We start from the raw sequence: 21,821 nt of genomic DNA, 5'->3' as shown, positions 1-21,821 counted from the left end.
ATTTATGATATCATTCGATTCTGAAGATAACTCGAGTTATTCTAAAAATAATATGTAATATCTCTATCATCTCATAGCACTACATAGCGTTTATTGAAAAACTAGAGGCCAAAGAGAATTATAATATATATGGAACTAGAGGCGCTACAATTTTTGTACTAACCATCATTTACTAGCAGATGACAAGCGCATTCCAGTGTTCAGTTTAGTACGATTTTAAACATTTTTATTTCTATCGAAATATTATTATTATAATTGTTAAAAATATGTATAACGAGTGATTTCGTTACATAGGTGTATTGCGTTTGTGGGACGACTTCCGCTGCATGATCTCTGGTTTAAACCCGGGTCGGGCATTGATATTGTGTTTTTATTTTTAGTACCAGCCCGGAGTCCGGAATTTATGGCCGATATGATGAGATACTCGCCTCCTATCATATAGTAGACAGGAGCTCACATGGTAAAAATTGGTGACTTAGTTGTGCCTCTGCTTACCCTTTCGAGGATAACGTGGTGTATATGTGTAGTAGGTACTTATACTACTACTACTACTATAAATACTACTCATCTATTTTTTTAAAATAAAACTACAAGTCATTATTACAAGTATATTGTAGTTGTACAGAGCGAGTCGACGACGCGTGCGAGTATGCTGCGGCCATCCGTCGCACCATGCGCACGCGCCGCTTGCCAAACAATACGGTACACTGGTCCTTACAAAATTATACAAAATTTGGAATAAATTATAAAAGCAGTCTCTCTGTGGTGGGAACACAACGTTTTGGCGCATTGTCGTGACGGAGGAGTTTTAGCTGAATTATCTGAAAACAGTTATAAGTACTCAACTATGGAATTGTCAAATTGTGAGCTGTAGTTTATATTGATACATAATTAAATCTGGGGCTTTTATTTGATTGCGGTCCGACTTGCATATATGCCCGTTTTATTTAAAAATAAGCTATAAAGATCCTTTGCATGCCTATTAATTCCCCAACTGTATAGATACTCATGTAATGGTTTTTATATTTCCAGGTCATAATAAATAAATATATAATCCATCCGCCGCGAAATACCCGCGCTGTCGTGTACACCGAAACTCAAAAGAAATCAGTCTAAACGTTTCACTTAAATTAACTAACACTAAACTCGGGTACGGGGCGACGCAGCGCGCCCGGTGGAGGTACGCGCCGGGAGCGTACTGTGTGCGGCGCCTGCGCTGCGAGCGGACAGCGACCTATAGCGAAACTTCAATAGACTTGAATTTTTTGAATAGCCACTTTTTAATTAATTATAATGTGTTCACTTTAATATTCGAACTACTTTGATGTTAATTTACTCAAGCAAAAACCTCGTGTAATTCAATTTCAATGAATAGAAATGAAAAACCCTGTTGTTTGTTCACTCAGTTGACCCGTTACTCGCTCGCAGCAATACCGCATCATACCGGCTAATATGTGCAAGTTATTTTAGTGATGTACGTAGCTTATACCTATATATTTATATTTATTATATGATGTATTTAAACGGGAAATATTTACAGGGACATCAATTAAATACAAAAGTTCGGGTAGAGACGAATTACAAAATTTTTACAAAACAACGTGACGTCTGCTCGTAGAAATTCATAAAAGTTATTCATATTGAAGTTATGTACATATACTACAATCTTGTAAACGCTCATTATATTTATATTTGAAAAATATTACAGCTTGGAGGCTCATATCATTAAGCTGTGCAGTGGTTACGGCATCAGCTATGGCGCAAATAATTCTAATACTGCGACTTGAAAGGGTTGATATTTAATTGATAAAATATGTCAATATTTTTTATAACTCCAAACGTAAGTGTATTAGTATATTCTTTAATGATCGAGATTGAATTTCTCCGAGCAGCAGTGTCGCGACAAAACTATATGAATTACAATAAGTTAGTAAAACACTATCTTAAGCCGAAAGACACGTTAAAGTGAGATATGAGAATGTACAAAATATATTAAATCGCACAAGATATCTTTACACCGGCAGAGCGCCGCCGACCACAAGCGGCGTGGGTGGGACGTATTGGAATTTAGGAAAACGAGGGCGGATATAGTAAGTTTATATACGTAAGAAAGGTTACGTTTGTAAGTTTTATTACCATAAGTTGCTTACGTAAGTAACTTACGAACAATTTACAAAGGTAAACAATTTTAAATGGGCTGAAAAGAAGCTCAGCGAATAGAGGAATTACTAGTTCCAACTTCCATTTACGCAGCAGTGATTTCATGGCCTATTCACCCGTTTTCTAACGCAGTTATTATTAAAATAAGTTGAAAGTTGTTCTTGTGTTACATTTTTATAAAAACCATTTGTACTAGTATTTTCTGAAATATTGTATGGCGTGCAATGATCTTATAAATATGATAAATATATTCACGAGCCGCCCTCGATTCGTGCATCACATTGATTCGATACCTAGAGACAATCTGCCATCTGATTTTATACAAAACATCGATAAAAACATTACAGTAAAACAATTTGGCATAGTGTATAATAGGAATTACGCTAATACGGTGCAATTAAATGATGCATAGTAGCAAAAACTATGCTAATTTTCGACGCGATTTTTTTCGAGCCTGTTATACATTATTCGATTTCTATACTATTAAGGTATTGTAAATCTTTAAGCATCCCATGTTCTGTTCATTTAGGCATTGGAAGCTCTATCCACGCAGAATCTGGATAACATTCTTTTTCGTTAGTAGAATATTCGTAATTACCATTACCAGTGAATACCATTAATATAATCGAAATACACTGAGTTTGTGCTATCACGCGTCATTCAATCGCACCATTAAAGTGAGCAATACAAAAAATTGTATACTATTTAATTACTGTTATACTATTTACTTGTGGTCGTAAATATTTCAAAATCCTAACTATGTATACAGGGACTATATGACTAGCTTTACATTAAGAAATCTTACAGCACAACATACATATTACAAGTGGTTACATAAAGTAAAGTTGCGGTCGTACAGCGCGGTGACCGCTCGAAGAACGTGTTGAGCAACTCGTAGGCCATCGTCGACGATTACTTGAGCTGGTCTGTTTCGGGCTGCGTATACGCAACGCGTTAAACTTGGCGGACTATTGTTAAAATTATAATCAATTAATATTATAATCATTTTATTTCAGGAAAGTTCTTGCGACACTGTTGATATTTGTCGATTGATATTTTTACTAAGTTATTAGAACAAGGCCGATATGGCATTGCCAGCTTTAAAATTATAATAATACCTAAAGTCACACTCCTAGTTCTGTTTATGGACATAGTTTTTCTTTGTCGCGAGTTTTAAATACTTTAATACCCAATACAAATATTTTTGGGTCAAATATTCATGTAGAAGAAAAATTACCGCATCATTATAATTTGTATGATGTATTCGCCTTCTCAAGTTTTGAAGTCTGGGCGAAAGTATAGAACGCGGCTTAGGTTAGATGTTCAGACAAATCATATTTCTTAAGAAATTAAGTATATTACAATTAATAAATTATTTACATTAATATGTTTATCATAAATCTTGCTTGGCCTAAAATGTCACTCCAAAAAATCTAAGATTAAGAACATAACATCTTAAATCAATTTTATAAAGTTCGGAAACATATTTATAGTACAGTTAGCCACAAAAGCAGATGAACAAATTGAATACTTCAAAACGCGTTTACACATTAACTTCAAGCGAAATATTGTTTTTTTCTTTCTTTATGAAGTGGTCTCTTTAAAGTTAATTTTAGTAAATGAAAACGATTTCTGATACAGAGACAACAGGTGATTTGAAATTTTGAATTTGTTCTGCAAATTTTGTGGCTGACTGTACACAATTTTGTGCTATTATTTCATAATAGGACGTATTAATATCAGTAAAAAATGTAATCGAGTGAAAAATGGATTTTTTGTAAAAGTGCATCCAAAATAAATAATATAAATTTAATCACTTCTCTAATAAACATGGTGTAAAGGTGCCAAGTATCTGGTGGCTTTTTTCATTCGTCATTTCATTGGAACTGTAAAATGTAGATTTGTCATAGTTTTTAATATTATTCTCTATTCGACAAGAACAGCATAAAATTTATACAAATTTGTCGGTGCTCTTGTCAGTTGTATTATGTCAATTGCCGAAAAGAGTATATAATATAAATTGCATGTACACTTACAATCAATAAACGAACATCACCGTGTACACAACCGTTACAACAGCGATCCGATGGCACGTACGTATTCACGTGTTAGACCCTAACCAATCAAAAGACCGCGATATCACGTGATCAACACACTGACCAATCACGCCACAGCTCCGTTACGCTGAACGTTAGTTTTATTTGTGCGCGTGTATACGGCACACGTTCATCATACTCGTTCACCAAATCCACAGCACTCACACAAGTTAATTAGACAGTCTAATGTTGTTCACGTCGTTGTTAAATTGTTCTTAAATATGTCGATATTTGTGCCCGTCACTTTAATTCAAACAGTTCGTTTCCGACACTCGAATATATCAGCACTGCTGGTTTATATATTGCGATAATTGTTCTGTATTATTAAATGCATTATATGACTCGGTTCGTCTTAACTTCGTTATGTACAATTGAGGAGTATCATTTCCGTCGGGTGTGGCCGCGTCTAGTTGTGACAGCGGCACCCGTGGCAGTAGGGGGGCGGCGGCGGTGGCGGCGGCGGGGGGGACCAGCAGCGGCAGTGGCAGCGCGGGCGGGCGCGGCACTAGCAATGGAACTGGTGCTGCGTGATGGCCGACAAGTCCTTCATCAGACCCTCGAGGTTTTGCATCTCTCTGTTGAGCCGCTCGGTGGAGCGCGACGGCGTCAGGGGCTCGAGCTCCTCCGCGCAGTGAGACACGTTGCCGCCTGGAAACCATCATCATGTAAACATTTCAAGTTTGATTTTACCGGTCACAATTTTATCCGCCTAAAAACAATAATTGTGAACGCATTCGCGACTAACTTCAGACCGGTAAAGTTAATTAGTCAGTTGTAGAATTATGTACCGTAGATATTTGTTTATGGAAGAGAAAAAATAATCATAGTGTATAAGTTCACTATCCTACATGTCTAAATGTAATGTGAGATTCTTTATTGAAAAACTAGCAGATTATTGATTAGCAGCATTTTTATTGTAAAATGTACGCTCACCAAGCTGCAGCCGGTTGGGCACGTGACCTGGTGACGAGCTGGCACTTTTCTTATACGGCGATGTCTCGCGCACGCTCCCTACAATACACAAGGAATCCTTATAATGATTATAACTATAGATTAACCAACAAAGATGAGCATTATAGATTTCTTTATCAGGTCACTAGTTGTAATTATAGATGATATTGCGCATAGTGATCACTTCAGTTATAAATGTTAATATAAGCAACAATCGTGTTTTCGCTATGCGATGTTGCAAAACATATTAAGATTCATAAAACGAAAAAAAAACGATAACTTTTTCTTCAATTATATAATTACTAGCTTTTGCCCGCGGCTCCGCCCGCGTTATAAAGTTTTTCGGGCTAAAGTTTTCCGTTATAAAAGTCACGCTATATATTTTCCCGGGAGCCTATGTTCTTCCCAGGGTCTCAAACTGTCTCCGTACCAAATTTTATCCTAATACGTTGGGTAGTTTATGAGTTTAACATGTTCGGGCAGACCGATGCAGCGGGGGACTTTGTTTTATGATATATTTTTGTAGAACTTTTTAAGAGGAACAATCCCGTCATACATTATTGTTGCATAACTTTAACCGTTTACGCAGCGCATGCAACAGAAGCTCTCAAAACTAATAAATTGTCCCCGTTTTTGCATCATGTTTCATTACTGCTCCGCTCCTATTGGTCATAGCGTGACGATATATAACCTATAGCACTCCAGGAACAAAGGGCTATCCAACACAAAAATATTTTTTTAATTCGAACCGGTAGTTCCTGAGATTAGCGATTACTGCTCCGCTCCTGTTGGGCATAGCGTGATGATATATATAGCCTATAGCATTCCAGGAACAAAGGGCTATCCAACACAAAAGAATTATTCAGTTCAAACTCCTAGTTTCTGAGATTAGCCATTACTGCTCTGCTCCTATTGGTCATAGCGTGATGATATATAGCCTATAGCACTTCACGAACAAAGGGCTATCCAATACAAAATGATTTTTTTAGTTCGGACCGGTAGTTCCTGAGATTAGGCATTACTGCTCCGCTCCTATTGGGTATAGCGTGATGATATATAGCCTATAGCACTCCACGAACATAGGGCTATCCAACGCAAATAGAATTTTTCAGTTTGGACCGGTAGTTCCTGAGATTAGCGCGTTCAAACAAACAAACAAACAAACAAACAAACAAACAAACAAACAAACAAACAAACTCTTCAGCTTTATATAATAGTATAGATTCGCATATTGTTTAGCCGTGATCACCTCTGGAGTGTGGGTGGTGTGCGGGTGAGGACCGGTCGGAGCCGCTGTCGGCGAGCGCGAAGCTGTGCAGCGCGCCGCACGCTGCCGCGCGCCGCCCCAGCGAGCCCCCGCCCGCGCCGCCCACGCCGCCCGCGCCGCCCGACACACCGCCGCCGCCCGCGCCACCCACACCGCCCTCGCTGCTCAGCGAGTCGCGACTGGGGGTATAATTACTACTCATTCCACAAATACACATATGATATATTAAAGACACGTTTAAGATAATTAAACATCTCATTGTACATATTACCAAACATATGCGGCATAATGGAAAGCCAAAATATTTAGTATAATAAACATACAGGAATGGTGAAAAGTCAACAGAATAGAGACGAGTAAAATAATTTGGGACATAAAGGGAAGTGTTTGCATAATACTCTAACTGACAAGTAAAATGAGAGATGACAATTTGTGCATGAAAAACACAAATATATATATATAACTTATAAATAATATTGTGTAATATTAGTGTCGAAGTACTGACTGCGTGTAGTGGCCGAGCGGTTCGTACGCGACGTAGTGCCACGCTCGCGCGCCGCTGCGGCCGCCGCGTACACGTCGCCGCCCACCGACACGCCCACGCCGCCCGGCGCCGAGCACGCCGCGCCCAGCGGACACGCGCCCGACCCGCCTGCACACACTATATTTTTAGATAGGGTCCGAGGTAATATTAACAGACTTCCTTTTCATTTAGGAATTTAAGAATTGGAAGGGACATTGACGATACACAAACTTGCATTAAACCAGGTAGGTAGCGGGGATCCAAACTGAATAGTTAGGAAAGTATAGCCCAGGATTAGGTCGCTTTTAAAATTGATGAGCACTCACAAGGCGGCGGCGGCGGATGCGGCGGGTGCGGGTGCAGCGGAGCCAGCGACGCGAGCGAGGACTGCGGCGAGCCCAGCGGCGCCACGCCCGCCAGCAGCGGCGTGCTCTGCAAGAACATCCACTCAGGTTATTAGACAACGTCATCTAAAGACGCTATTGGCAATTGAATTCATAAGAACGATCACCATGATACCTAATAAAATTTGTATGGAAATTACGAAACGGTGTTAACCGTCGTTAATGTTTTCAGCGAGTTGGGAGTCACCTGGTCAGGATGCGGCGCGCGGTGCTGTCGCCGGTCGCAGGTGGAGGTGCAGCTCACGCCGCCCATGCCGACGCCCACGCCCACGCCCATGCCCGTCATCGCTGCAAGCCACATCATAATGGTATACCGAGACTAACACAAACATTTAATTTTTTTTTCTTTTTTAAATAATTGTGTCTGTCAAATTTCTATATAATGTGGTATTATGAGCTAGTATATTAGAGGGAAAGTAATCCGCTCATTCTTAAGTGGTGCACGGATAATATTTTCGATAGTAGACATCACTTAACAAAATCGGTTGCAAAAATAAATATCAGCATGAAATTTGAATTTATGGCAACAAAAATAAACTACACAACTATTAAAAATTATATTCAGTTAAAGCAAAATTAAGAAATAAGAAGCGGATGAGATGGATGAAGCACTGACATGGATAGTAATTCTGTGTGAAATGTAATGAAATAGGGAATTCGATTAAGTCGGCAGACACAGACAGGAAGAAAAAGGATACACCTCGACGAATGACTGGATCGAGTGGAAAACTTAGTTGGTGATGTGGGATAGAGACTTTCTCGCCCTCACACCCACCACTACAACTCCTGTAAGCCAGGATCAGCAGTGGCACGCATTTTATGACACCGAGCAGTGAAGCTCGGCGAGTCTCAGGGAAATCTAATTGGTGATGTTGGGTAGTGGATGGTAGGTTTTTATAATAGGAAGAGTGGGCGGAGTGGGTGGAAATGGCAGGCTTACGCGCGCAACAATCACAGTTGTCTGTCCGCCGCCAGCTGCACAGAGAGGCGGGCGAGCCGCGCGACGCGTCCTCCGCGGGCGAGCTGCGGTCTGTGACGTCACGCGCGGCGGCGAGCAGAGCGGTGCGCGGGACGCAACATAAACGTGATCACAACCAAACTATTACACTAAGGCGCGTGCAAACGACTTATATGACGACAGATCATGCGAGGCAAACAAAAATAAAACTTTTAGACTGGATAGAGTAGGATGGTATAGCAAGTTGAAACTAAAAAACTAGCCAAATGAATTTTACATAAAGTATTTAACAAATAAATGATTCTGGTTACATAAAGTGATATTTACTGCCATTGTAATAAGGCACAATATTCGCCATTCAGTGTTATTCTCCATGGCTTTTCGCTAGCCAAGGAAGGCGCGGTAATCGAATGGCCCGTAATTTATTACTTACAATAGCAGCTAATAACAGCAGTCTAACTAATAGCCTTTACTAAACATGACCAATGATTATGTACATTAAAGTAAGTGTGTGCGTGGGTGTCGCGAGTGTTGTGACTGACCGACATAGGTGGGCACGTAGTGTCTGCGGTCGAGCGAGGCGGGCGGCGGCGGCTGGTGGCGCGCGGGCTCGTACTCGGCGGAGGGGGGCGCGGGGGGCGCCGGGGGGGCCGACCGCCCCAGCGTCAGCGTCGACGACATCAGCGCGCCGTCCGTGCTGCCCGCTGATACTGCGCATGCCACAATACAATATATATTCTACAATGTCTAACATCCGCGTAAACATAAGAAATCATTATCACATGTCACATGCAACTAACACACTAGAAGTCAGCTTACGCTGTGCTCTGAAACTTATGAACGTAGGTGAGAACATAGGATTTTGCTGTAAGGTTATTGTTCAACTCAGACTCAACAACTCAGTAGTTGTTGAGTCTCGCAAGTTCTAACATAATAAACACCACGTAGTAGAGGACGTACTCTTACTGGCGGAGCTGTGTAGGCCCTTGTCCATGTGCTTGAGCTCCATCTGGTCGTGGTGGATCCACAGGTCCGGCGGTTTGATGCCCGCCGACGCAGAAGATTTCTGGTAGGTACTGCCCCATACACACAAATTAGTTTAACAGTGTTACACTTTTTTATATTATTTTTAATATAACTAAACTAACTACGTCAAATAAAGTTATTTAGACAATACATTATATTAAAGTAACCTGGTATCGGGTGACAGGGGTGATAAGGGCGGACGGCTGCGCCGGCAGCAGAGTGACAGCGCGAGCGCGGCCGCCAACGCCAGCACTGCGCACGCGCCGCCCGCGCTCGCCCACAGCCACGCGGACGTCGCGCCCGCTAGCCCACCGCCCTCGCCCGTCTCTGCGCGGGTCATACGCATCGTGTTCAATGTCAAGAGTAATCGTATGACAATAATGCAACAAGTGGAATTAAAAATAAATTTAAAATATTTACTGGACATGATTTTTTAGGGTCCTGTAGTCAACAAGGTACCCATATAGTATTGACATGACGTCCGTTATTGTAATTATTCCGAAGCATAAAGGAAAATTATCACAGCTACATAGGCTTTACAAGTTAATGAGTTAAAGTCAACCAACTCGCACAAAAATGTTAAGTCTTAAATGGCCCAGTAAATAAACGTCTATCTATAATATATTTTTTTTATTTATTTTATTTTAATGCATCTCTGAAATTTATATAAGAAAGGATAAAGGTGAGACAGACATTCATGTTGTTGGACTTGCACCATTAGTATAAATTGCCTTTACACGGATTTAGTAAATCCCGTACCCATGGCGGTAGTGTATGGAATCGGCTGGCTGAAAGGGCCGAGCCCCTTGCTGTTTCTGGCTTGCACTTTGAAGCTGTACGATGTGCGCGGACGCAACCGGTCAACGCGTGCGCGTGTGCGTTCACCCACTACAGCCACCGCTGTCCATTCCTCCGCTGCGCCCGCGCGCTGCGCCGCATACATTATCACGTAGCCTGTCCACAACACGAAAAATTATATGATTGTTAGTCGTAATATTTAGCAAGTGAGATATATATGGGTTTACCCCCTTTTTAGAAGAAGTTAAATTAAAATCGTGTTTTATTCAGAATTGTATATCGTCGAGTGTAAGTGGGGTACCGGTGATGATGCCGTTGGGCTTGAGCGGCGCGGCCCAGACGAGGTCGGCGGCGCGCGCGGGCGGCGCGGCGGGCGAGGCGCGCACGTCGCGCGGGGCCGACGCCGGCGCCGCCTCCAGCGTCGTGTTGCTCACCAGCATCGACCACGCCGACTCGCGCGTGCCTGGCGGCGGGACACAACACTACACACCACAATGTCTAACGGCAAATACATAATACTTCCCAAATTACCTACATATTGGGTACCATTTTTAAATCGCCAAATAAAATTTATCCACCAAATTTTTTTTTATCTGATGAAAAAAAAAAATTTGATGATTGCAGATTCAGACTTAAATCCCTACAACTACGCTTTTTTTTGTTAATTACTATAAGGTCTATTGTTAGGGTCAGAATGGTGTAAGCCCACACTAACGCTATTCATAGTGACATTAATTTTCAACATTAAAGTTTCGTCAATAGAGTTTACCTTTAATAAGTTTGACGGCGAACTCGTATCTTGTGAACGGTCGCAAGTCGTCGAGCATGCAGTTGAGATCGGTTGCGTTGAAGGTGCGCGCGCGCCCTCCGTTAGCGGACCAGCGAACCACGTACCGGCGGCCGTCCGTAGCAGTCTGTAATGTATTATTTCACTATGATTTGCCAATATTAAATACAACTTTCTACTTTTATTATACAAAAAAAACTTTTAATGTAGGAATAAGGATTGGCCGGTGGTAAAAGAAGAGAAAGAAAGAATTTTTTATTTAGCCATTAAGTTTGGACCCTGATGGCAGAAAGTAATAGGTACACACAGCAGTACAGGGGTAGATGGTATAATTAGTAAGTGTACATAAAAATTGAAAAAAATACTCTCAATTATAATCTTTCTTAATATGTTTAAGTGTTGAAAATTTCCACAATCTAAACATATAAATTACAATCGATATTTGAAATAACATAAAACTGTCTCATACTGACAGTACCCGATACGAGAGATCAGTACCTGTCCCTTGGGCAGCGTCGGGTCGGTCCAGTACACGACGGCCGTGGTGCCGCTCAGCATTATCACCTGAAAAACAATCCTACCATTCAGTTTATATTACAATTTGACCAACTTCTAGGTTAATTATGTAGCAAAAAACTGTGGATAATGTGAAGCTCCTGAGAGCAATGTGTATTGCCTAAGAGTCAAATATAAACATGTAGGCCAACTTAGTTTTAGAAGTTTAAACGCCTCATAGAATTTTGAGTGTAAACTGACAGTATCATAACTAATAGGGTTTCTGAAAACACTGGCTATGAGGTTCAAATTAGCCTCTGTAAAAATTTACATAAAGGTTCGCATCCATTCTTAACATTAAAATCAAATTCCTAACTAAAAAATTGCGGTGGAATTTCGACCACCAAGCTCCTTATACAAGGATGAAAATGAACCTTAAGTCCGACGGGCGGTATGAGCGGCGGCGGCTCGTCCTCGTCCTCTCTTGCTCCTCGTCGTCTTCGTCGTCGAGCTCGTCGCCCTCGGCCGCGGGCTTGGTGCGCACGGTCGCGTACACCGCGGGACCGAGCCCTAGAGAGTTGCTCGCGCGCAGGCTTATCACGTACTCCGAGTTAGATTCTGTAGGAAGTAGCTGAAGGTTACTATTGTGTTACTTGATATAAGCTGGAGAATGCTGATGAAGGAATATTGACAGAATTTGTTAATTATAAAATTGGGCGATTGCGATCCTGAAGCGGTGATGGATCGATTAATTAGGTAACAAGGTAGTTTGGTCTGTAACAGTTCATCTCATAATATATTAGTTGAAAGTAGCCTTACTGAGGTTTCGTATAACATGCGAGTGTAGATGCGCGGGCAGATCGCGCGAGGCCTCGTCCGCGATACCTAGCCCCCAACCCAGCACGTAGCCGCGCACCACCACACCCTCGCTGCCCGCGCCTTCTTCTGACCACCACACCGAGATCCAGTCACGGCCTGCGCGGGCTGTAGAAGGAATTAGATATTAAAACTCGGGCTCGAAGGAACAATTATTTCTCGTATATATCTTAAACGAGTTGTAAGCATGAAAGCCAGTGTAAAGTCAGTGCGCCCACTAATCGCCAATATTTTCACCTTATGATGCGCGAAGTGTAAAAAACTTATCGCAACTGAGCACAATTTGAATCCTGACAAAATAAGTGATGTCTTATGAATAGATTTATTTTTCCCTATAGGTTAACATTGACAAACGGTGACGTGAGCACTGAGATTACAAATGAGCCGATGCTTGTAAACGAAATACGTAATGGTCTATGAATAGTATCAGTTTTCCTTACTGGTGAGCGGTGGCGGTTGCGGCGGCACACGGGTCTCGTCGCGCTGCTGCTGATGGGTTATCGCAGTCACCCACTCACTGAACGGACCCGAACCATTTGCATTAATAGCACACACACGGATCTGTAATTACGCAAAGAGTTTATTTTTAACCGTTATATAATGCCTTATTTATTTTCTATCGTCAATACAAATATTCTAAACGCTGCGGCGTTTACAATCTTCGTTGGCGTCAGAATAATGCAGTTTTGTCTTAGCAGCATGGCATCTCAACAGTATTATTACTGGATATTTCAATACTCACCTGGTAAGTGGTAGCGGTGTCGAGGTCCCGAAGTTCAGCACGGCGCGTGTCGGCGGGCGTGGTGATGGAGTCGGCGCGGCGGCGCGTGGGGGTGGACGCGGACGTGGTGGCGGACAGCGCGCGGTACCGCACCTTGTAGCCCGTGAGTGCGCCGCGGTGCGTGCGCGACGGCGGCGCCTCCCACCGAACCAGGATCGACTGCGTGGGATATTTAATATTGTAAATGCTATGTGAGCTATTGTAACAATACCTTGATTAAAATCGTCTAAATTGTTATTTGCAATTTTTTTTATTATTTAATAACTTATTGTTACAAACATAAGTAATATAAAGCCGGCAGTTACGTATCGATATACATAATATTAGTGAGTTTTCACGTACATCTGCCCCGGTGGGCGTAGCCGTGACATTGGCGGGCGGCGCGGCGGGAGCGTCGCTGGGCGTGCGCAGGCGCACCGGTGCTGCGGGCGCGCCTCCTGCTGCCGACACGCGCACCGAGTACGCCGTAGCGGCGCGCAATCCCGTCAGCGACACCGACGTCGCGCCCTCTACCACTTGCAGCTGCTCCCGACCAGTTTCCACCTAAAATATATTTGGCAAATGTATTAACCAATTTTTTGATACTATACCTCCATAAGAGATTTATTTTCTTCAGGATATGAACCAAAGCTATTAGAATGGAAAACGAATAATAAGTTTAAACACAAACTGTAAAACTCACTTCTGAATACAGTACGGTATACCGATCCGGTGCGGCCCCTTGTGGGGATTCCCATGACACCTTCGCCGTATGTGGTCCCAGTGCCTCGGCCTTCACGGATTGGGGTGGGCCATGGGAGAGTTCCTCTTCGGGCGTGCGCACTTCGATCGACTCAGTGGGGGAAGAGACTGCCGTGCTGCTGTACGCCAGTACTGAAAACTGGTACGTGGTGTTCGGTTGGAGCGAGGCGACGTTCATCTCATGTCGCTGTGGTCCGCCGCGAGACACTCGCTCCCTGTAACCAATTTTTGATTTCAGAACCAGCTCGAAGGACCAAAAATATATTTTATTCTTTTTATTTATTTATTTATTACACTTCATATACATACATGTATATCGGCGGACTTAATGCCAAAGGCATTCTCTCCCAGTCAACCTAAGGGTGGTGCAGAGATAAATAAGGTAGGTGCATCATGGATATTAATTAATAATACATAAACATACATAAAAGAACTATAATGTATAACTATATTAAATACAAACAGAATATAAGAAATATTATAAATACATAAAATACAGATAATAAATACATAAATATATATTATGTACATACTAATAATAAAAGTTTAGAATTAACGTGATAACTCTTCTGCTTCTTCTAACAAAAGCTGCCGTACTCTCCTTTTGAAGGTAAGCCGAGAAGTGGCCGTTCTAATTTCGAGAGGGAGTGAATTCCATAGAAGAATAGCTTGGATAGCGAAAGAAGAGTGAGTGAAGTTAGAGCTATGAGATGGACATTTAAGGAGAAGATTGCTAGAAGAGCGAAGATTCCTATCGTGGCTATTACAGAGGTATTGGAAGTTGGAGGATAAGTAAGTAGGAGGAGTAGGGGAGGTAAGTAAAGAAAAAAGAGTGGTTAGTGCCCGCAAAGAACGGCGCTGGCGTATAGGTAGCCATTTTAGATCAAGACGATAGGAAGAAATGTGATCATATTTGCGGAGATTATACACGAATCGAATGCAGTTATTTAGAAGTCGGTCCAGTTTGTTGAGTTGGTCTGCATTCAGATCAAAATAGCATACATCACCATAGTCGATTACAGGAAGAATTAAGGCTTGCACAAGCATAGTCCTGGTCTTGAGCGGCAGGAAGTTCTTCAGGCGGTATAGAGTCCGGAGAGTACCGGTGACTCTCTGGCAGACAGATGTTACCTGGGGCCTCCAGTTTAGGGGTGGAGTCGATGTGCAAACCGAGATCTACAACACTGGAGCTCCAAGGAATGATATTGCCGTTGAATAAAACAGGCGGAATGATCGTACCATCCAACCGGCAAATCATCCTTGGACTACCCACAATAATGGCTTGACATTTCGCAGGGTTTACAGATAAGCCGAAATTGTCAGACCAGATCTTAATTTGAGCTAGGTCCCTATTCACCCTGTCCACAGCCGCGGCTACACAATCTACTCCATCCCTAGAATATATTTGCAAGTCATCGGCATACAGGTGGTACGCACATTGAAGTTCTTGAGTTAGGAGGTTAATAAAGATAGAAAACAATAATGGGGACAGTATGCCGCCTTGAGGGACTCCAGACTCGATATGGCACCAGCCGGACGAGGCATCGCTAAGTCGCACCAACTGCTGGCGTCCCTGAAGATAAGAAGAAAACCAATCCAGAGCCGAAGGAGAGATCAAGAAGTGAGAGAGGATTGCTAGAAGGATGTCGTGACTGACGGTATTAAAGGCGTTCGAGAAATCAACCAAAGCCAACACAGTGACCTTGGCATCCTCCATGCCCGCCCTAATATCGTCAGTCACTTTAAGTAGTGCTGTGGTAGTGCTGTGACCAGACCTGAAACCTGATTGCAGTGGAGACAACAGATCATTTAGGTGCACAAATCTTGACAACTGTTTATGCGCACAGGCCTCAAGCACTTTGGAGAGGAAAGGAAGAATGGATATAGGACGGAAATGTTTCGCATGTGAAGGGTTAGGGTTTTGGGAAGGGGAATTACAATGGCTTTACGCCATAGAGACGGAAATATGCCAGAGGTGAGGGAGCCATTAATGATGTGCGAAATGACTGGGATAAGGTGATCTAGGATAGGGATTATCATACGACGACTGATGTTGTCGCAACCAATCGCATTGGACTTAATGGAAAGGATTACTCTTTTGATCTCACCCAACGAAACTGGAGAAAATTGAAAGGGGTTAATATTAGGCCTTGGGAGACCAGCTAAGAAACCTATGGTACGACGCCTGGTTTGGTGATCTAACGGAGTAGTGGATGAGAAATGACAATTTAAATCATCCAGACCAATAGTCGCCCCAAAGGATTCTAGGTTTTGTCTTTGCCAATACCTAGAGTCCCAAGGAATCTCCAGATACTGGCCGAAGAGGATAAAGATATATTGCTAAGAATATGTCGGCGTTTAGCGTTGCGCACCATCTGATTACACCGATTCCTTGAAGCTTTGAAAAGGCACCAGTTTTCCTCCGAGCGGTCCTTCTTGTACCGACGAAAAGCCCGGTCCTTCGTCTCATCGCCATCCGAACCCTCGAGTCATCCACGGTGCAGGGGACGCTTTAACTTAATTTTCCTGACAGGGGCATGTTTGTCGAAAAGAGCAGTGACAGAACGATTAAAAATATCAACTTTGTCATCCATAGAAGTAGTTGCAAACAAATGATCCCATTTAAAATTGACAGCATCACTATCAAGCTTCTCCGCATCAATGCGACCAAAACTACGCAAGTGCAACACCTTGGAGGGGAATTTGGGGGGTTTTAGGGTGTAGGCTTTTTGTATATATAAAATTTATAAATTGTTACAGAAATGTTAATTCACTGACCTCTCGCTGCCCTTGACCTTGTAAATGACGGCGTACCCGGTGACGTCGGCGGCGCCGTGCTCCGGCTCCTGCCAGCTGAGCGTCACGAAGCGGTGCTTGACAATGACGGCGCGCAGGCCGCGCGGCGCCGCCACCGAGCTCGCGTTCGTACTGACGCCACGTAACGCATCCAGGTCCAGACCTGCGAGGGCGGACATAGGTTTAATCATTCCGCAAACTCTTGTCAAACTTTAGTTTCCGATGACATATTATCCAAGTAAAAAAATAATAAACTGTCATGGTAGTTTCCTGAGGGTTTCGCAATCTTGACGTCAAAATAATGCGATTCGCGTTAAAAAATATGCTATATCCCCATCATCATAACTTGCCAAATAGTGACTTCATCCAAAGCATCAGTGTACTATAAACTGGTTGCAATTAATTCAGTGACGTCATCCCACCACCAACCAATCAGTGTTAGAAACTACCGTCTTCATCTATGTCGTCGTCATCGTACTCCAGCTGTGGACCCGAGGTGTACGCGGACGAGGTCTCGCCGAGGAAGTCCATGTCCTCGTCTTCAGGCGGGTACGAGCTGGTGTTACTATGTGCAGGCTCGCTGACGGCCACCAGCCCTGTCGAGCGGAATTAGTGGCAAACGGAAATGCAAAACAAAATACAGAGCAAAAAAAATAAAATAAAAAAAAAAATAAAGCAGAAACTAAAAATAATAATAAAGGTGAGGAGAATGGCAGGAGTTGTAGATCGGGGATGGTTACCGTCGTCAGGTGGTAGAACTAGGAGGCGCACGGCGGCGGTGGCGGTGCCGGCAGGGGACGACGCGAAGCACTGAAACATGCCGGCGTCCACACGCAGCACGCCTTGGATGCGCAACGATGTCCTGAGAAATGACACAATAAAAAGTTTTACCACAATATTCTAACTACTTTCCCATGTTGACTACCTGATTTGTCCAGTATATACTTTGTGAATATAAGGTAGCGATATGGGGGATTATAATACTTGGTCACATTACACATAATAAAAACTAGGAAAGCCTAGAGAAAGGGTAAGATACATAGAAAGGTACATAGAAAGGGAAAGCATCTATATTAAGATGATGTGAAACACGATGAAAATTACTGTACACGAGTTTGGCATAACTTCGGCACGTTTATTGACTAGTAATGAGAGAATATAGAGAGATTGGATAGATGTAAAGTTGCATGTTTACCCATCTAACAACGCGATGTCGTGGTGGTTGGGTGTGAGTGGATCGCCGTCTTTGAGCCAGCTGACGGACGGCAGCGGCCGCGCACGCGCTTCACAACGCAGTGTGACGTCACCGCGCGCTCGCGCCACCGCTACTGCGCCGTTAGCTCCACCACCTCCATTACGACTACCATCGCCACCGTCACCGCCTCCCACCGTCACGCGGGGTACCGTCTGCACAAAATGACGTTGTTTTTTAGTGAGGTACCATAAATACAAAAATTTAAGTTGTAAATTAATCGCTCAATTGTATGGTAGTACATCTGTAACATTTTTAAATAACAAGACTCGAGTGGAAAATCTTTTCGATTTAATGTCTGATTATGAAACCGTGTAAGAATTATTTTCGTAATGATATTGCTAGACACATAATTATTTAAAATAACATTAAAATTCGATTAACCCAAAAGACAATTTCCACTTTTGTAAATATAAAAAAGCTTATACTGACGAGCACGTGTAGATGCACGGTATGGTCGACGGCGTCAAGGGGCGAGTGCGCGCGGCACGTGTACGCGCCCGCGTCCAGCGCACGCGCACCCTGCACGCGCAGTGACCCCGACCCCGACAAGTAGAAACGGGAGTCCAGGTCGCTACATACGAACGCACGCACACAGGTTAGCACATTCACACCAACGGGAATATGAGGTTTATTATTAGACAAACACGTACGAGGGAATTTATCATAGTTAACACGGGGTTTTAAAACAGTGGCATTACCATGAACACTGGCAGCAAATGAATAATATAATTTTTTTTGAATGTGTTTATGAACACATGACACTTTATGAAAACTACATACAACGGGGAAGTTCATTTGTGACCTGAAAATAAGATTTGTTAAAGGAAACAGATTTGTGGGCAATATTAAATCTGAATGTAATCATTAGTGAAAAGTAATTTGATTATAATTGACAAAAAATGACGAATAAAGTCACCTGAGGTCGATAGCGACTCCGTTGTTGAGCCAGGTTATCTGCGGTTTAGGGTTCCCGATGGCAGCGCAGTCAAACGTTACAGATGCGCCTGCGCACATGTATAAATTACAACATATTGTATAAGTGTGCATAAAGATGAGTGAGAGAAGGAGACAACCATACCCTCTACGACGGTTTGAGGTTGTGGCGTCGCAACGAACCGCGGCGGGAATTCAGCGGCGGGCGGCTCTGTTGCTACACGCAACTCCACTTCCTCGCTCGTCCTGAACAGCGTTACGAATAACTTCAGTGCTATAAAACTCGAGTAATATTTATTTACGCTCAACTTGAGATCTGGCTAGATCGTATATTCTATATTCACTGAACTTCTATAGTGATATTGTTTTAAAAATGACTGCCTCATATGTGTCTTGCCCATTCGTCTCGTATGGTAGTTCGACGCAAGCAAGCTCGTTGGCGAGCGAAAGCATAGCGAGGCGGATACATAACGTCTTCGTACATTGTAATAAAACTTTACTTGACCAGGAATTAAACTAGGCTTATTGATTTACTTGTATGGCTCGAGGCGGTGGTAGAGCGCGACCCGGCAGCGGTACTTGGCCGCATCGTGGTGCCGCAGCGGCTCGATCTCGAGCGCGCCGCTGGCCGTCACCGCCACGCGCGCGCTCTCCAGCCTCACCGGCATGTCGTTCTTCAACCATGTCACCTGTCAACATAAAAGGATAGTAGAAATCAATGAAGACGTTCGAAGAATACACGCCTCTTTGAAATGTATCGTGTTGCGGAAAAATCTTTTGAAATATTTAAGAGCACTAAATGATTACGATACTTAATAAACTGATAGTCGCATTAAGATCGAACATACCCATAAGTGTTTTGATAATACAAACTATACATCGGTCACATTTCAAGCTTCACATTGAGAGTCCATTTTGATGTCAACAGTCTGTAGGCAGCTGAATTATTCTCACGAATGCATACCGTTCAGGTTGAGTGTTGGAAAGTTTTCGGTTTCACTCACATTGAGTTTGAGGACCGGCGGCGCGTAGTGTAGCTTGGCGGCACCGTAGACGCGGCGCTCAGGGGCAGGCGCCGCGGCGAACCGCGGCACGAGCGGCGGAGGCGCGCGCACCGCACACGGCAAGAGAGCCACTCCACCCGCCACAGACGACACCGACCGCGTCGGCACGTAAACCTCCGGCACCTCTGGGAAACCGACATCAACCAGAATTTGCACATTACGTCACTTCTATGATACTGCTAGACAGGAGTCATCATCTAAATAAAACCATTGTGTACTTAGTCGTTCCAAACACGCGACTGCCTTCAGTTATGATGGAGATATCATACCCGATATAGGAATATCATGACGGTGAAGTACCTACTTGCAGTCGGTTCCAAAACAGTAAGGCAGTAGAACATGTTAAGCAAAACATACGCAAAAGCCATATAAAAGTTTCATTGATTAATTAATCATTGTGAATGTTTTTAGTCCACTATTCATTGGTAGTATATTCGTAAAATGTATGAACTCAAAAAAAAATCTATTAAGTGAACATTAAAATATTGTGCTGTTCTTACCGGCGAGAAAGACAGTGGCGGTCCGCGAGACAATGGTGCCGACGCCGTCGACGCTGGCCACGCACTGGTAGTGCCCCGCCAGCGCCGACGACATGCCTTCGATCGACAGCGACCCGTTTAGCAGCTGCTTTCTGTAATCAACACCAAACAATTTACTTGAAACTACTTGGTATGAGCTAAATTTACAAATCACCGGCATGGTATGATGATAGAACTATTTCGATCTAAATATAAATACATATCTTCTGTCATTTGTTATTCTATTAATTCACATTATATACAGTTGAATTGAATGTTAAACTATACATGTAAGCTACCCAATTTATTACTAACTACTAATAACATATCTAATATTAAACTAAAGATAATAACAAACTACAGTATACAAACTAGATATTTTTTGTTCCAAGTAAATGCTGGCCAATACCATGAATTCGGATTAGCTTTGATTGAAGATATCAGCGTTATTCTCTCATCGATAATTATAATTAGTATGTAAAACAAAAGAGGTATACCTACAAATGTAAATACGTATCATTATTGAGACGTCAACAGATCAGAAACCTCGATCAAGAAAATATTTTACTATAATAACCTTTCGAAGCTCCGAGTGGCGCATTTGATAACTCACTTTCAACAAAGTTTCGAGTCAGATGCAATGTTAATAAGTATGATGGCATGCACGACGACCCCCAAGTCCTAACTTAGTTGTTGCTTCTAAATACGGCGGAATAGTTCGTTAACGGTGTACGTAAGTAGTCATAGGTTAGTGTTGAATATAGTAGCCAAGGGCGGCGCAGGGGCAGGAGGGGCAGCTGTCCCCTAGAGAATCTAAAATTCCATTCCTAATATTCCGTACACTCAATTACCCTCCACTCTATGTTATCGTATAGCGGGAGAGGGGCAGTGGCGGAGGCACTTGTGCTCTCGACTTTACCTACAATTCATACTTTTTTCATTCTCCATATCAACTCCCTGGGCCATCGGCTAGCGACGCTCTTGAATTAGTACCTGTATTTATCGGCGGCGGAGATGGCATGGTCCCTGGTCGGAATGGCGAGAGCACTGTGTCGCCAAGACAGGCGAAGTGGGCGCACACCTGTGCCGGCGGTACGCGCACGGCAGTATGATGCCGTCGCCTTCGCCCACTACCACGTCGCTTGGTTCAGTTGTGAAACGTACGCCCGACTCCTGCTCCTCGCCGCCTGTGAATAAACAAATGATATTGATAAATATAATATTACTAACTGTAAAAGAAATTTTAAACGTTCCCTACTTGAGGAGGCGACGGAAACTTCCTCCGTTACCTTCTGTTGAAAACACTGTGGTAGTCTGTAATGAAATATATGACACACTTGAAATCATTGGATAAAAATTGAGCAGGCGGGAGTAAAGTACCAAATTAAGTAT

General features: G+C 42.9%; 1 protein-coding gene across 1 annotated transcript; it reads right to left on the bottom strand.

The window, feature by feature from the left end:
- Positions 1-594: 594 nt before the first annotated feature.
- On the bottom strand, positions 595-21,559 carry LOC119191738 (neogenin-like; the record flags this gene model as incomplete). The annotated part of the gene is given in 32 exon segments (XM_037445606.1): positions 595-4,904; positions 5,190-5,267; positions 6,457-6,585; positions 6,980-7,126; positions 7,324-7,429; positions 7,589-7,689; positions 8,342-8,431; positions 8,902-9,069; positions 9,320-9,435; positions 9,553-9,712; positions 10,145-10,339; positions 10,485-10,646; positions 10,953-11,097; positions 11,469-11,534; positions 11,900-11,947; positions 11,950-12,083; positions 12,285-12,449; positions 12,782-12,902; positions 13,084-13,281; positions 13,465-13,665; positions 13,805-14,078; positions 16,642-16,822; positions 17,109-17,255; positions 17,400-17,521; positions 17,855-18,066; positions 18,344-18,485; positions 18,831-18,918; positions 18,993-19,093; positions 19,382-19,536; positions 19,852-20,036; positions 20,412-20,542; positions 21,423-21,559. Coding segments are annotated over 32 exon segments (4,548 nt in total), but the record flags the coding sequence as incomplete, so codon positions are not given.
- Between the last annotated feature and the right edge of the window lie 262 nt (positions 21,560-21,821).

The sequence above is a fragment of the Manduca sexta genome, unplaced genomic scaffold (genome assembly GCF_014839805.1).
Source record: "Manduca sexta isolate Smith_Timp_Sample1 unplaced genomic scaffold, JHU_Msex_v1.0 HiC_scaffold_1864, whole genome shotgun sequence".
NCBI classification, from domain to species: domain Eukaryota; kingdom Metazoa; phylum Arthropoda; class Insecta; order Lepidoptera; family Sphingidae; genus Manduca; species Manduca sexta.
The sequence above is the reverse complement of the archived record's forward strand: the minus strand, read 5'-3'. Positions and strand labels throughout refer to the sequence as shown.